Below are 14,862 nucleotides of genomic sequence, written 5' to 3'. Positions count from 1 at the left end.
AAGATAATAAGATAATAATAAGGAGAAGAATCTTCAGATGCTTTCCTTCTGGTCACATCCCACAAGTCTCAACTCCCACTTGTGCCTTTTGCAATAAACTGCACACATGTCGATAACGGTGCATTTTAAGATTTTCTACGAGACATTAAAGTGGTTAAGATAGTCAGAGATCAGTGGGTGTGATTTGTTTTGGAAAGTTTCCCCAATTTGTTGGATGCAGAACATGAATTCTAACATTGGAGGCAGGTTAAGGATCACTTACACACCTCCTTACCTCCTCTTCATCAACATCTCACTAACTCTGGAGGAAGAGCTGCTAATACTCTAATACTTCATGATTCTGGTTCTTTCTTTGCTGTTTGAATAAAACTAAACCCAACCTTTCTTTCAGCATGTTGAAAATATATAAAAGTGCTTTTTGTCATAGTGTTAAATTCATAATCTTTAGGACTAAAGAAAATATACTTTGGATTCTCACGTTTGAATTTGTTTTCTGTAAAATAACGAACCTCCCGAGTGTGAGGAAGAGAAACAGAGGTTCTGCTTCTTCGGATTCACAGTTTACGTTACGTCGATAAAACACGTTATAGTTTGGAACACGTCAGCAACGCGGTGTCGGACGATGGATTGAACACGTACCAGGAGGTTGGATTCATGAGCAGTGGAGCTTAACTACTGGAGGACGAGATGATTGAGAGCGACACACACGTAGATTCTGTGTCCTAAACCTGGAAACGAGATGCAGAGAGTCGATATGAACCAGATATAAAATAACTAATAGTTCATCTTTCAGTGAGAACAGCTTTTATAACGACTTCACATTAAAAACAGCAAAATGAAGCTTATTGTCTCGTGTGAAACTTCAGGTTGTGTTTGAAATCGCTCACAATCAACGGACTTCTCCACTTAGTGTTGAGCACGAGCTGTAAAAGACTCCGTATCCCACAATGCATTGTGGCAGAAGACACTAAATCCTTTCCTAATCGTTCACGTGAGAAACTCAGTGTAATGATGAAGATGAGGAGCTCACGTGCACCTTCCACTCCAGTGAGTGAGTTCAAACACAACCTGATGAGGAAGGCGAACGGTTTGAACACCAGCTGAGGATCTGAGCGGTCCATGCACCAGCAGCTCACTGCTCTCCTCCTCGGCATTGCACAGTGTTTGTGTTTCCTGAGAAAGGCCCTGAAGCGAACACGGGTTAGAAGAAGCAGCGCGCGGTGAAGTGGTCCTCGTTTATCTGAAGCTGCAGGAGGCGACTGCACAGATTTCATAGAGCTCATTGTTCGTTCATTCACCTGAAATCAGATTTGTGCATTGAACAGCACGTTGGGTTCCACAGAGTTCCACAGAGACGAGGTCCAGAGGAACGATGACAGAGGACAAGGTGTCGGTCGCCCGAACACAACACTTGGGATATTGCACCAGAGACGGCGTTTGTTGAATTGTTTCTCGAGGTCTGAACGTCCTGCAGACGCTCTTTAGTTTCCACACATGTCCACATATTTCTAACTGTGGACGTGCTTCCTGTCAATCAGCCCCTGTTGTCGACGGCGACAGGCAGCAGAGGCACGGACGCTTCGCTCCTCTCGGCCTTGCCGCCATCTTTGGGCTCGCTCATGAACTTCTTCCTGGCTTGGTACTCGGCGAGTTTCCTCTTCTTCTCCTCCTTCTCAGCGTCGTCTCCGCAGCCGCTCTGCAGAGGCGGGAACTCCCTGCAGTACGGCGGCGGCAAACACGGCACCAGATGCACCTCGCCGCTTTCGTTCATGAGCTGGACGCAGGTGTAGAAATCCTGAGGCGAGCCGATGGTGGTAACGGCGGTGGCGTCGGGGGCCGGGAAGGAGTCGCCCTGTCCCATCACGCTGTAGTCCGTCCCCGGCAGCGACAGGATCTCAGGCCTTGGCCACGAGGAGGGAGCCGGCAGCGATGGAGCGAAGGCTTGGGGAGGCGAGGAGCAGTAGGGCGACAGGCTCTGCATGTAGGGAGTCGGGTTTTGGGTTGCGAGCTGGAGGCGGGCGGCCGCGGGCGTCAGGTCACCTGGAATCACCAAGGCCTCCTTGTCCCCGCCCATGGGGTCGGCCTGGGCGCTGTAGTCCTTCGGCGTGGTCACATATATACTGTCAGTGCTGACCTGGTCCCACACCTCCTCCGTGTAGCTCGGGGGTCTGTAGCTGTGGAAGTTACTGAGGTGGCGGTTGATTTCATCCAGGTTCCCCTTCTGAAGGGAGGGAGGAGAAAAGAGAGGAGGAGTCAGAAAGAAGAGGTGGGGAGAGAAGGAAGGAGGATGGAGGACGGAAGAGGAGAAGAGGAGGAGAAGAGGAGGAGAAGAGGAGAAGAGGAGGAGAAGAGGAGGAGAAGAGGAGGGAACATGAAGACAGATCAATGTCTGAGTGACAGCTTAAAAACTACAGAATATTGTTTGATGGATGATTTGGTCAGATGATCAGTCCAGACCAGCGACAGGTGATTGACAGGTGAGTCAGACATTAGATCTCAGTTACCTTCATCAGCAGCGGATTAATACCCATGATCCTCGGCTTCGGAATCTGAGGCAGGAAGTACTCTTTTATTCTGAAGAGCAAACAACAATAGAGAGGGAGAGTTTGAGAATCTACACAACAAGTGTGTGTGTGTGTGTGTGTGTGTGTGTGTGTGTGTGTGTGTGTGTGTGTGTGTGTGTGTGTGTGTGTGTGTTCTTACCTTCTGCTCTGTGGAATTACACCAAAAGCGATGACCAGCAGAGCCAAGACGCCGACGCCCGTCACCAGGATCAGCACCAACAGTTTCCCTGGAACATTCAGCAATTTATTAGTCACCGTCCCTCCTCACCTCCTCCTCACCTCCTCCTCCTCCTCCTCCTCCTCACCTCCTCCTCACCTCCTCCTCCTCTCCTCCTCCTCCTCCTCCCTCCTCCTGTCCTCACCCTCTCAGAAATAAATACACACTTCAACATCTCTACACTTGACACACAAACACAAACACGGTACAAACAGCTTCTGTCATGTTCAGAGTAACAAAGAGCATCGAGGGCCATTTACTGTTTATATATAAATATAGATTGACACTAAAATACTTTTTCTATGAGTCTTTGATTTCTTTCAAACGTCTTAATATTTCAAGAATAAAGTTTTATCAAATATATTTGTCATATTTTGAGAATAATTGTAATATTTGATGTTTTGGGAATCAATTCATATTCAGAACATTTGTTATATTTCAAGAATACGTTGTGTCCCTTTAAATATTCCTTCCTTGTGTAAAATAACCTGATTGACACATAAATGATGATAATCTGTAGGACCAGTGGAGCTAATGCTGTCAAATAAAGAGGAATAATAATAAACCAGGATTCACTACATTCAAAACGACCATAATTAGGAGACTGATGCTAATGGCGCTGTGTGGGTGTTGCCATGGAAACGCGGTGCGTCAGGCTACCTGCCGGCAGTTTGTTGGGGATGCTCATCCGCAGCGTGGCGCTCCACTCGCTCCACAGGCCGTAGTTCTGCGAGCGGCAGCGGACTCGGATGACGTAGTGGCCGACGGGGAGGCCGAGCAGCTCCACGCGCGGCTCCCGCAGAGAGGGTTTGACCTGCAACACACCGTGAGCACTTTGTTAGGAACACCACGCTCGTCCTCTGGTGTCGCACAGCGTCTGCGGCGTCCGCCCCGTACCTTCCAGTTGTCGGGCTCGGTGATGCGTCTGTACTGAAGCTCGTACAGCAGCGTGATCCAGCCGTACTGAAGGTGTGACGGCACCGGGTACGTCCAGGACAGCAGCGCGTTGTGGCCCATCTCGTCGCCGCCGGGGTCGGTCAGCTCGTAGGTCACGTTGACGGGAGCTTCAGTCTGAACTGTGGACGACACAAACACAGGACAAGCTTCAGAATCGGGACAGTTTCTCTGGTTTCATCAGGATTTCAACATTTCCCAGAGTTCTCGTCATTATCGTGTTGCATCACTGAGAAATCACAAAGATCGTTTGTTCCAATTCTCAATTAAAAGTTCAGCAGCATTAATAGTCTCCCTCTCCTGGGGCTCATTAATTATCTCCAGAGTTTCACTGGGTCCAAGATCGTCACATTTAAACTGGAGGTTTTCTGCTTTCAAAAACAAGAGCATCAAAACAAGAGCATCAAAACAAGAGCATCAAAACAAGAGCATCAAAACAAGAGCATCAAACCTTCTTTACCTTAGAAAGTGACACCGCAGAGGTTGAAATCACGATCTAAGCTTGACAGATTTCCCAGTTTCTTCTGCCACAGAGACATTCATCACGTGTCACAGCCTGAACAACGGACTCAGTTACAATCAGTCCAGGTCTGATGTTGCTCAGCAACTGTTTGTCATTTGGTTTTATTGATTTCCACTTGTTGTCTAGATTCTTCTTCTCATCCCTAATCGCATTGACACACCTTCTGTAATTGGACGACGGAAAACATTTGGAAATGTTTCCTCTTCCTTTGAAAAACTGTGATTGTCATTTTCTATGAAAGGGAATTACCACAGCACAGGATGAGAAACACATTCAAATGTTATAACATCAAAAGTTGATTTTATATTATATTTATATTACAACATGAAATGTTTCTCGATAAATGAAACCAATCAGCAAGAGGGGAACATAATAATAAATATATAACGTGAAATATTTGATGTTATAACACGATCTGTGTGAACTAATCTCTATGATGGGGCCTGATTTACACCATGACTTGTTTGTTTGTGTCATATTAATGTGAATGTAGTTGTAAGAATTGACTCCAGCAGCTCATCCCGTCGTCTGTTCCCTCTAACAACACGTTCATCTCTCCTGCACATGGACGTCACATCAGCAGCATGAAATCAAAGTGTGAACTCCCTGAGACATTTCACTTGTGACCTTTCGGTTGCTCTGGCTAATGGAGCCCTGCGCCGCTCTGCGCCCGCAGGCGGGGGCTGCAGTCCCTGCTGGGTCCAGATAAGAGCAACGTCTCTGACCTTCTCCCATGTCGGAGGCCAACAAAAGATTACCACGCCCGTCATGTGGACCCTCACGCAGGTTACACGCGTGTTAGCGCTGATGGGGCCCACACGTCTTGTGTTTTTCACATGACACAGACGCAGAGCAGACCTCGGCTGTGCTGCCGCTCCGATCCAGAGCCGATCTGCAGCGTCTGGATAATACCAGTGAACCTGATTAACCTCAGAGGCTTCCTGCTGCTTTCAGGCTCCTGCACATAGAAGCGTCTCTTGAATTCAGTCGTAAAGACAAACTAGGTGAACACATTTCACACTGAATTATTTAAATGTGTGTAATTACAGAGGTGTGTGTGTGTAAAGTGTCGTCATCCAGCTGGAATGTGGAGTCTTTGAATTATAACCAGGCCTGAGGGCATCTCCCATCATCAGCTCTCTGCTCGACTGACTCTACAGACGCCTGCTGCTGCGACGGCAGCTCGGCTGCGTGAGGAGCGAGCTGCACCGTGTCAAACACACGTCACTGCTGAGGAACACATGAGGCGATTCAGGCTAAGGTCAAGGTCAATGGAAATCTATGTCATCAGGAAGTCAGAATGATATCTTATAGAGTATTGTATTAACTTTCACAACCAATAAGATCAGAGACACGAGCTACAGCGTATTTAGGAACCAATCGTGTTCCTCAACCAGCAGCTTCAGTTCCTGACATGCTAACAATGATGTCACAGTGACCTTTGACCTCTGGAATCTCATCAGTTCATATTTGAAGTGATCAAAACGTGAAGAAATGACCTAAAGTCAAGTGACCTTTGACCTTCGGCCACCAAAATGTAATCAAGTCATCCTCGAGTTCAAGTGAACGTTTGTTTCACATTTGAAGAAATCCCCTCGAGGCGTTGTTGAGATATCGTGTTCACAACCATGGGACAGACAACCTGAACGTCTCCGGCCACTAGGTGTCGCCAACACCTATTCTGCTGCATAAGCCCTTTGAAACCAGGCGTCCTCACCGATATCAGCCACGTCCAGGCAGTGCTTCTGGGAGGTGTAGTTCCTGGTGGCGGTGACGGCGGTGACGTTCATGCAGTAGATCTTCCAGATGGACGTGTGGCTGCTGTCGAAGTGGCAGCTGCTGGGACCAGCGCTCGTGTAGTCGGGACATTCCTGTCGGGGGCCTTTACTGGGAATCAGAGAGGAAGAAGAAGTTTCAGTTTTATAACTTTCTTGAAATCAGAAAAAGGAGAAATACAGTTGTTAATCATTTCATTTTGCAAACTTCAGACGATAACTTTGAGCGTTTGTCTGAATTATGACAGTAACGGTCTCTTCCTCCACCAGGAGACAACACGCAGCAGAAGAATAACACAGAGTTCAAGGTTTGTTCTGAAACTTTCTCTCGTCTTGTATTTAGATTTAATTTGAACATTTCAACAGACAGACGTATTATCATGGAGCTGTGGACGCTTCCCATTCGTGACGCAGGTTAGTTCTTCAGCAGAGCGTCGTCTCCTGCTCTAGTTTCCCGTGGGAGACGTCTCGACAGAGCGTCAGCTGAGCTCATTCCTCCCGTCATCTAATAAAGACACAGGAATTGAGCTGTAATGTATTTTTTTAGCATCCGTCTCATTTCTGATGGTTTGGGTTTTTTCACTCTGCGTCTCTGAGCATTCGTCAGTAGATTTATTTCTACTTGGAGCCACGGATCAAACTGATTCGTTTAAACTCACAGCTTCTAATGAATCGAATTAAACTGTTGAGATGAGCTCCAACTAGAGCTGGAGCCGGCCTGAAATATGATTATTGGACCAAAGTAAAAAGATTGGTTGTTGGTTGAACTGTCAGAAACATTTATGTTGTGATCGATTCTCTTCAAGCTTCGATATGTTTATCATATTTGATGCCTGAGAAGCAGGCGACTCATCGATGGGTCTGCGATGCTGCGTCGGGTCAAACACACAATCCAATTCGTCCCCGTTTTCGCCATGTCGACGGGCTGGCGTCCGCCCGGCGCCACGTGAGGCGGCGTTGGGCGTTTCAGAGCTGCTCTGTAATATCGACCTGTTAAAAGCTTCACAGTCGAGTAGAGCACGAGAAATCAAAGTGGATTTAAAACGACCTAGAAAACGTTGGGCCTCTAAGCTGCAGGGAAATGTGAAAACACAGCGACGCCTCCGAAATACAAAGTCACAGAAACACGAGGATCCGAAAACACTTTGAGAGGAAACAAATTTAGTGAGAGTGAAACTGTGAGGAGAAGGATGAAGGTGAGTGTGAGGGACACACTCTTTGGAGTAGGTGAGGACGTAGGACACGACCTCGCCGTCCGTCAGGTTGTCCAGCGGACGCCACCAGCAGGTGAAGTCCTCCATGTTGGGCGAGCGGCAGTAGTAGATGTGAGGCCTCGTCGTCACGGCAACTTCCTCCCCTGTGAAAAATAAACAGATGTAATCTGATGCAAAAACAACTGAGGAGTGATGAAGAGGAAACTAAACGATGAAGAGGAAACTAAATGATGAAGAGGAAACTAAATGATGAAGAGGAAACTAAACGATGAAGAGGAAACTAAATGATGAAGAGGAAACTAAACGATGAAGAGGAAACTAAACGATGAAGAGGAAACTAAATGACCAAAGGTATGGAGGAAAAAATAATCAATCTAATCTAACAGTCCTCTCTCACACACACACACACACACACACACACACACACACACACACACACACACACACACACACACACACACACACACACTCTAATGAATGTGATCTCCAGCAGCAGTGGAGAATCGATCTGAAAGCAGCAGGAAGTAGAAACGCTGCAGCCGACACGCTGAGAGGAAGAATACAGATCTGAAAAGATGATGGAAGATGTTTGATTTGAGGACACACACACAACAGCCGAGTGGAGCTGAGACGGGTTCTGGTCCGTCAGGTGTGTTTACTCCTGAGGAGTCACACATGTTCCACCACAGAGACCTGGTCATGTAGGAAGCAGGATCAAAGCAGCAGCGTGTGGTCGGGGGGGTAATCCACGAGAGAATGCAGCAGGGAACAAAGGCCCGGTGTGTTCCTGTAAGAAGCTCAGTGATCAACGCCGCAGGAACTGTTCGAATCAACAAGCTCCACTTCAGAAACAAAGTGACGCTGGGCCAAGTTCTACCTGCAGCAGATTCAGGAGCACTTTGTTTTCTACACAGCATCAGGAAGCCATCGACGGACAAGAGATACACAAAGAGACCACAGACACACTAAATGACTCGAAGGAAAACATTCAAACAGAGACACAAAATGTCCAACAAGAAGTAATGTCCGACAAAAAGATCTAAAATCACTCCAGAGACACGAAATGTCCACAAATAAAGAGAAAAGGTCCAGAGACGTGAAATCGCAGCTGCCACACAAACAGAGGATAAATAAAAGATGACACTCAGCATGTGGAGCTGAGATGTGACAGGAAGTAAAGCTCTCATCCTCCTTGCTTCAGCACCGGTGACCTCTCAGAGCGCCGCCACCTCCAGGACGGAATCCCACAATCCCTCAGTCTCATATTTATTGGAACCGACACAGAGAAGAAACCGTCTTCCTCTAACTTAATTAGTGAATAAGCTTCATTTCCCAGGAAGTGGAGCAGACGCTGTGTTTAGGCAGCGTCCGGACACCGCTCTGTACTTTGAGACGAGGCTTGTGACGCTCTGACGTCAACAACCTGCTCTTTCCTCATAAAGACTCAGTTGAGCCGCTGTGCAGCGCTGACATTATCCCTGAAAGCATCACATCTGGGAAAGGTTGCCGAGAGGAGAGGGCTCCTGCAGATTTCATTTCCTCGGAGCTTTACCATGAATCTGTGTCTCTTCTCTGTCTCAGCTCGCCGTCTACAAACAAGAGTTCCTCTTCTGATTTGGACCCAGTTTTAGGATTTCACCGGATTTTCCTCCACTTCCACAACAAATGAGGTGAAAACAGAATCAGAAGACTTATTATTATTCTATATCCAAGTAGAAACACTGGGAGAACATGTATATGTCGAGTTAATCAAAATATAAGAGGAGCAAATAAAGAGCTGCATAGAAATGACCCCTGAACGTGCCGTTACCATGGCAACAACAAGCATTTTTTTAACCCCACGGTATTTTCATCCATGTTGCAAAGTTTCTGACTCAGATCAACGTAAACCAGTTGAAACCAGTTCCTCTCGAATCCACCTGATCAGAAACATCCAATCACCTGCAGCTCGTCGGAGTCCGAAGATGGTTTCAAGTTCTCATCTCAGCTGTTTGCATCTTTAAATCCGTGAAATCAAATGAATCAAGAAAAGATTAAACGTCTGTCTTTTCGTTTCATTGTTTCCCATCATGCATCAGTCCAGAGCTGTAACCGAACCCCGTCCAGTGACGCTGGTTTCCCACTCACCGTGGTCGTGTCCCGCTCTGTACGTGGCGTTCAGCGTCAGCGTCGTGCTGCCGCTCAGCAGAGGAAGCAGACAGAGCAGCAGCAGCATCCTGCCGGCGTCTGGTCCTGTCAACACAAACACAAACATCATGAGGCTCACGTCACCTTGTAAACATGTAAACACGTTACACGTCCGTCAGGAAACACAGCACAGGGAAATAAAAGCTCCCTGACAGACGACGTGGACGCTTATAGAAATGTTTGCATCCTGGCGTTGGTGGAAAGGTTATTGACGGTTTGACTTCCTGTTCAGACTCGATGGAGACAAAGACGGAGCAGGTGAAATACACAGGAGCAGAGTTTGTTTTTAAGTCAACGTCCATCCTGAAGCTAAGACAACACAACCTCTGAACACATCGTTTATACATCAAACTAAAAGTATATAAAAGACCAAGTTCACTGCAAAGATCTGATCAGAGTTCAGCTGTTCCTCCTCCAGGTGGACGTGACGCACACGGAGGCTCGAAGGACGTGATGTTAATGAAGAACCAGGGAATAAAGATGGACGACATGACGGCTCCAAAGTTATATTTGATATCTGCATGTGCAGCTCGTCGCGTCTTTACTGCTGCAGCATGAGTCTCTTGGATCCTGCAGCTCTGCAGCTCTGCAGCTCTGCAGCTCTGCAGCTCTGCAGCTCCTTCTCCCAGTGAGTCCCTCATGGCTCTGGAAGGATGCATTTCTTCGTAGAGATGAAGGAGCCTTGGAAAAGGGAGCGAGATAATCACTTCTCAAACACAGCCTCTGAAGGATGAGGCCCCTGAACAATAAATAATAAATAAAGTTTTATTGAAGTGAAACCATGAGTTCCACCCCCACCCCCCCACCAACATGTGACCCAAACACAGACGGACATTGAGAAGGTCTGAATCCTGACAGAGTTCCTCCTCCTCCTCCTCCTCCTCCTCCTCGCCCCCCCTCCCCCCCTCACGGCCTCAGCTCGCCTGCAGCGTTCAAGCGTTCAGAGAACTCCTCCATGAACAAAGCAAGAGACTGACTCCAGTTGTTCCACAGTTGTGTTGTTTGTGTTTCACAGATAATTAACGTTAAGATTAAAAAATGTTTTGTATTTTCCAAACTGAATCAAAAGGTCAAAACAAATATTAACCTCAGCCTTACACATTTAATTATCAAGTTTAATGACAATTAACTTTTCAGTTTGAGCAAATTAACCTTGGACATTTAATAATTATAATTAGTGTTTGATTGTAATCTGTTAAAATATAATAAACATGTCTCCTGCTCCTCTCAGTGGATCTGGTGACGGTGGAATGTGGCTTCACTGCTCAGCTCTGTTCCTTCACCAGGAATCAGATCTGTGCTCTTTAACATCCGGCTGAAAGCTCATTAGTCTCATCAGCTTAGTGCAGTGGACTGAGTCACAGACCACAGAGTCACAGACCACAGAGTCACAGACCACAGAGTCACAGACCACAGAGTCACACGCTGGAATATCATCATCCTGCTGAGAAGAAGAAGCATTTTGTTGCTGTTGTATAAAACACAGGCAGAACATCTGGAATATTCTCATATCAATCTGCAGGAAAACCAGGAGCTATTTCCAAACCTGGAACCAGGAACTTTAGCTCTGGAACGTTCCCTGAACTTCAGCTGGAGAATCAAAGATCTAAATGTGTCTCTGCAGCTCCAGGAAACATCAGCGCTGGTTTCCAACTGGAGAACTTTACCAGGAACCCTGGAACCATTAAGAACCTGGAACCAGGAACTTTAGCTCAGAAACAAGGATTCAAATGCTTATCTGAGTTTAGTGGTTTTTAATAGATCAGTTCTGGTTTTAGCTTCACTTCAGTGAATGAATGATGTCTTTTACTTTTCCTCCATAATTTCTAAAATGCTTTTCCTTCCCCGTGTGTTTGAAGCTTCTCGATATCGACATTTCCTTCAGGATCACTAAAGAAGCTTCCACCATGAAGCTGCCGTCCAGTCGCTTCATCTCAGTCTCACTCGACTCTTCTCTCTCATGTTGGATGAACAAAGCACGAGAAAGTGACGGAGACGTCTCAACTTATTTCATTTTCTACCGAATGAGGTTTATTCAGGCTGAAACTCCACGGAGCATCAGTGTGAATTCAGCTTTTCACAGATGAAATGTCATTAGAATGATTATGAACGTGTCCGTTACATAAAGTTTATGATTCAGCTCAGCACAGTTTATTTAAACCTCGTCCGTGTCTCCTCACCCAGGACGATTCAGAACATCTGATGAATTCCTGATCCACTGATTTGATTTGTTGATCTGATTATATCTGAACATGTGATCTGATCGTATCGCGTCTTTTCCTTCAGACGATCCTCACTCCCTCCTTCCTCACTCCCTCCTTCCTTACCTCCTTACCTCCTTTTTCCTCTTCTATCCTTTCCTCTTCTTCTGTTTATCTTATTTCCGTCCTATTCTTTATTCTTCCTCATCTTTTATTACCATCTTTCATCCCTTTATGGCTTTTACCTCCTTTTTTCTAGGGCTGCAATTTACAATTATTTTCATTATTGATTCATTTGTCAATTATCTTCTTAATTAATTGATTCATTGTGTGTTTCCCAAAACCCAAGATGACCTCACATGTCTAATTCACTTTACTGCTGTTGGATGAGCAAAGAAAATATGAACATTTAAGAATCTGAAATCAGAGAAATGAATTTAGTTTCTCATTTTATTCATCCTGTCTTTTGATTTGAACTTTCTTCTTCATATCTCTCTCTCTCCTCCCGTCAGCTGAACTAAATCCAGAGCGTTTCTCTGCATCTGTCAACCAGGGTCACGAACCTCACACATAGAAAAACTAGATGAGAAAACCATAAAATCAAAACTCTTATACAAACAGGAGCAAGTAGTGAGGTCACCCGGCGGCTCAGGGCTTCTACAGTCTGCATGAGGAGCAGAGCCACTGATCTGCAGCAGAGAGATCCTCCAGCGCTGAGACAACAGTTCCACACAATAATCCCAGACGTGATCGTGGAGGATTAGAACAAAGCCTTGTTGGGTTTTATCTGGAAGTTTCAGCTCGACCTTCACGCACCACAGGTCAGTGAGACACAAGACCAGTGACACCACGAGAAGAAAGAAACCACAGCAACAGTCTAAATCCTCCAACATCTGTCGACCTCCCCTGAAACTGTTAACCTGAAAAATACTACAGCCGATCTATGTGTTTGTTTGTTTCCCCTACGAGGAGTTTGTTTGTGTGTCCGGTCCGGAAGCTGAGAGCCGCGGTGCAGACCAGAGAAACGGATCCGTCACGTCTGAGCCTCCATGTGACGGAGCAGCAGACTAAGTGGCTGCAGGCGACTGCTCTTCACATGACTCGGTTTAAAATGATCACAAATAAAACCCCCTAATGTTCACTACGTCCGTTCTATTTGAGGCAGAGAGTCGACGCCTCTGTCTTCTCACACTTTGTGTTGTGATGACGTCTTTTCATTTCATTACCAGCAGAGATAACGCGTCGGGAGAAATGTTTGCTCCTGGATTTCATGTTTCTGTCAGTGTCGAGGGCAAATCCAGATGTTTGCAGCTGTCTCCATAATAATGAAACTGCAGAAAACCTATATTAAAAAGACTCTGAAGATAAACTCTCATTTATCTGAGATGTTAAATGTTCATCAGGTGGAGATTTTCCACCGTTTTCTGACATTTTAAAGAAATAAAATCTTTTCATGGACAAAAGAAGATGAATATGTTGATTATTAATCACTTCATGATGATTTCTGTTTGGTGTAAAGAGCAGCGCGTTGTAAGCAGAGAGAAAAACTCTTTTCAGAAGATTCCAGGTCAAGTTACTCAGTGAATGAGTCGGTGTTGAATTAAAATAAAGTGATTCTACGTGGAAGGTCAGTGAGTGAGCTGCGTTTACTTCATGCTCATAAAACTGATGCGGTGTCCAAGGTCAGAGTTTTACACAACTGCAGCAATATTCACCTTTTCTAACTAAATCCTCTTGAGCCAATGAAGCAGAAAGTCCCATGTTTCATTTGGGGAAACAATCTGTCAGTGAACGAGCCTCGTTCCCTTCAGGCTCCTCGCGTCGCCCCCGGGCCGGAAGACAATCCTTCACTTCCTGTCCCACACGGATCCACTCGGTCCAGCTCCGGGCTCGTGACTCCCTTTTGGTTTTCAGACGCAGACGGAGAACTGAGGGGGTTTTCGAATTCAGTTAGTTTACTCTGTGCGATGCAGGTTTAAATGGTGACGTGTGGTTTGTTGTTGGCTGTTGCCGGGAGACGCTGTGAAAACTTTACACTTTCACTGCAGCTGCTTAAACCTGCAGCTCGATGAAGCCAATCACCTGAAGAGGGACTCGAACTAACGGTCGACCTGTACGGCCCGTAGCGCCTCAGTGTGCAGAACGCCTCTGTGATCACTTCCACATTACAACACCTTGATGATAAGGTGCATTACGTAGGTTTATGGACTCAGGACTTTGACTTTCAGATGATCTTTGGCTGAAGATTAAAATTCACACACACACACACACACACACACACACACACACACACACACACACACACACACACACACACACACACACACACACACACACACACACACACACACACACACACACACACACAACTCAATTACATCAGAATCAGGACTTTGGATCCTGATCTAGAGAAAAACTGCTTCGTGAGAAAGTCGACATGTTCCAGGAAACACGTTCGTCAACTGGATCAGAAAAGTTCTGCGTTGACAGATGAACAACACAAACTTTATGATATTAAATCTCAAAGGTAAAGAGTTTGGTGAAGGACACACCACATGATTCATTCTAATCCAATTATTAGAATGATACAATTGATTTTCATTTTGAATTATAATTGGTCGTCAATATTAAAGTTGTGTTTTCTACCTGAGGATAAGTTTCGATTTAAAGTCCAATTAACTTCACAAAGACCAAAGAAATGAATCCTCCGGACCAGAAACCTCCCACGTTTCCAGTTCTCTCCTCCACAGATCATCTACTAATTAAAACCAGTAACGTCTGGAGAAGCTGGAGCCGTCCCTGAGGTCATTGAAGGCATCGTTCAGTTGGACTTTGACATGTTTCCCTGACGACCCGGCCGACCGACCTGAACCTGAACGCATCGATAACAACGCATCTAACAAACGCTCCTCGAAGGTTCATCTGAACGTGAACGCAGCGTCGCTCCTGGAGAAATGAGCGAGCTGCAGGTCGGGCACGTTGTCAAACCTGTCAATCAACTCACTGATTCTCTCTGTGAAGACAGAGACGTCCCTGCTGATGAAGAGTTTATAAATAAAGTGTCAGAACCACGCGTCAGGACCGATTATTCAATATATTCCTGTTCTCTTTTAATTGGCAGGTGGAGCAGGTGATGACAGCTCGGACACGTCTAATTATAGAGAGCTGTGGGAGTTGGATTCAGCCGGACGGAGATTCGTCTTCACTAACTTGACGAGACGGGTGTG

General features: G+C 46.0%; 2 protein-coding genes across 3 annotated transcripts in view; both read right to left on the bottom strand.

Moving 5' to 3' along the window:
• Positions 1-1,157: 1,157 nt before the first annotated feature.
• LOC117776679 (prolactin receptor-like) overlaps positions 1,158-14,862 on the bottom strand; it is a 17,186-nt gene continuing 3,481 nt past the window's right edge. Inside the window, exons 2-10 of one of the 2 annotated variants that reach the window (XM_034610826.1) lie at positions 9,375-9,479; positions 7,249-7,390; positions 5,976-6,145; positions 3,679-3,857; positions 3,442-3,595; positions 2,704-2,791; positions 2,505-2,574; positions 1,524-2,221; positions 1,158-1,485 (exon numbers count right to left, since the gene is read on the bottom strand). In XM_034610826.1, coding sequence (XP_034466717.1) covers positions 1,535-2,221; positions 2,505-2,574; positions 2,704-2,791; positions 3,442-3,595; positions 3,679-3,857; positions 5,976-6,145; positions 7,249-7,390; positions 9,375-9,462 — 1,578 coding nt within the window. In that variant the 5' untranslated portion in view covers positions 9,463-9,479 and the 3' untranslated portion in view covers positions 1,158-1,485; positions 1,524-1,534. Of the gene's footprint in view, positions 1,486-1,520; positions 2,222-2,504; positions 2,575-2,703; positions 2,792-3,441; positions 3,596-3,678; positions 3,858-5,975; positions 6,146-7,248; positions 7,391-9,374; positions 9,480-14,862 lie in introns of both variants that reach the window. The other variant, XM_034610834.1, reaches the window with a different exon arrangement.
• Positions 2,656-14,862, bottom strand: part of LOC117776718 (dynein light chain Tctex-type 3-like) — a 27,682-nt gene continuing 15,475 nt past the window's right edge. The window contains exon 6 of the mRNA XM_034610939.1: positions 2,656-2,697. The gene's annotated coding sequence lies outside the window, so the exon portion shown is untranslated. The remainder of the gene's footprint in view (positions 2,698-14,862) is intronic.

The sequence above is a fragment of the Hippoglossus hippoglossus genome, chromosome 2, assembly GCF_009819705.1.
Source record: "Hippoglossus hippoglossus isolate fHipHip1 chromosome 2, fHipHip1.pri, whole genome shotgun sequence".
NCBI lineage: Eukaryota > Metazoa > Chordata > Actinopteri > Pleuronectiformes > Pleuronectidae > Hippoglossus > Hippoglossus hippoglossus.
The sequence above is the reverse complement of the archived record's forward strand: the minus strand, read 5'-3'. Positions and strand labels throughout refer to the sequence as shown.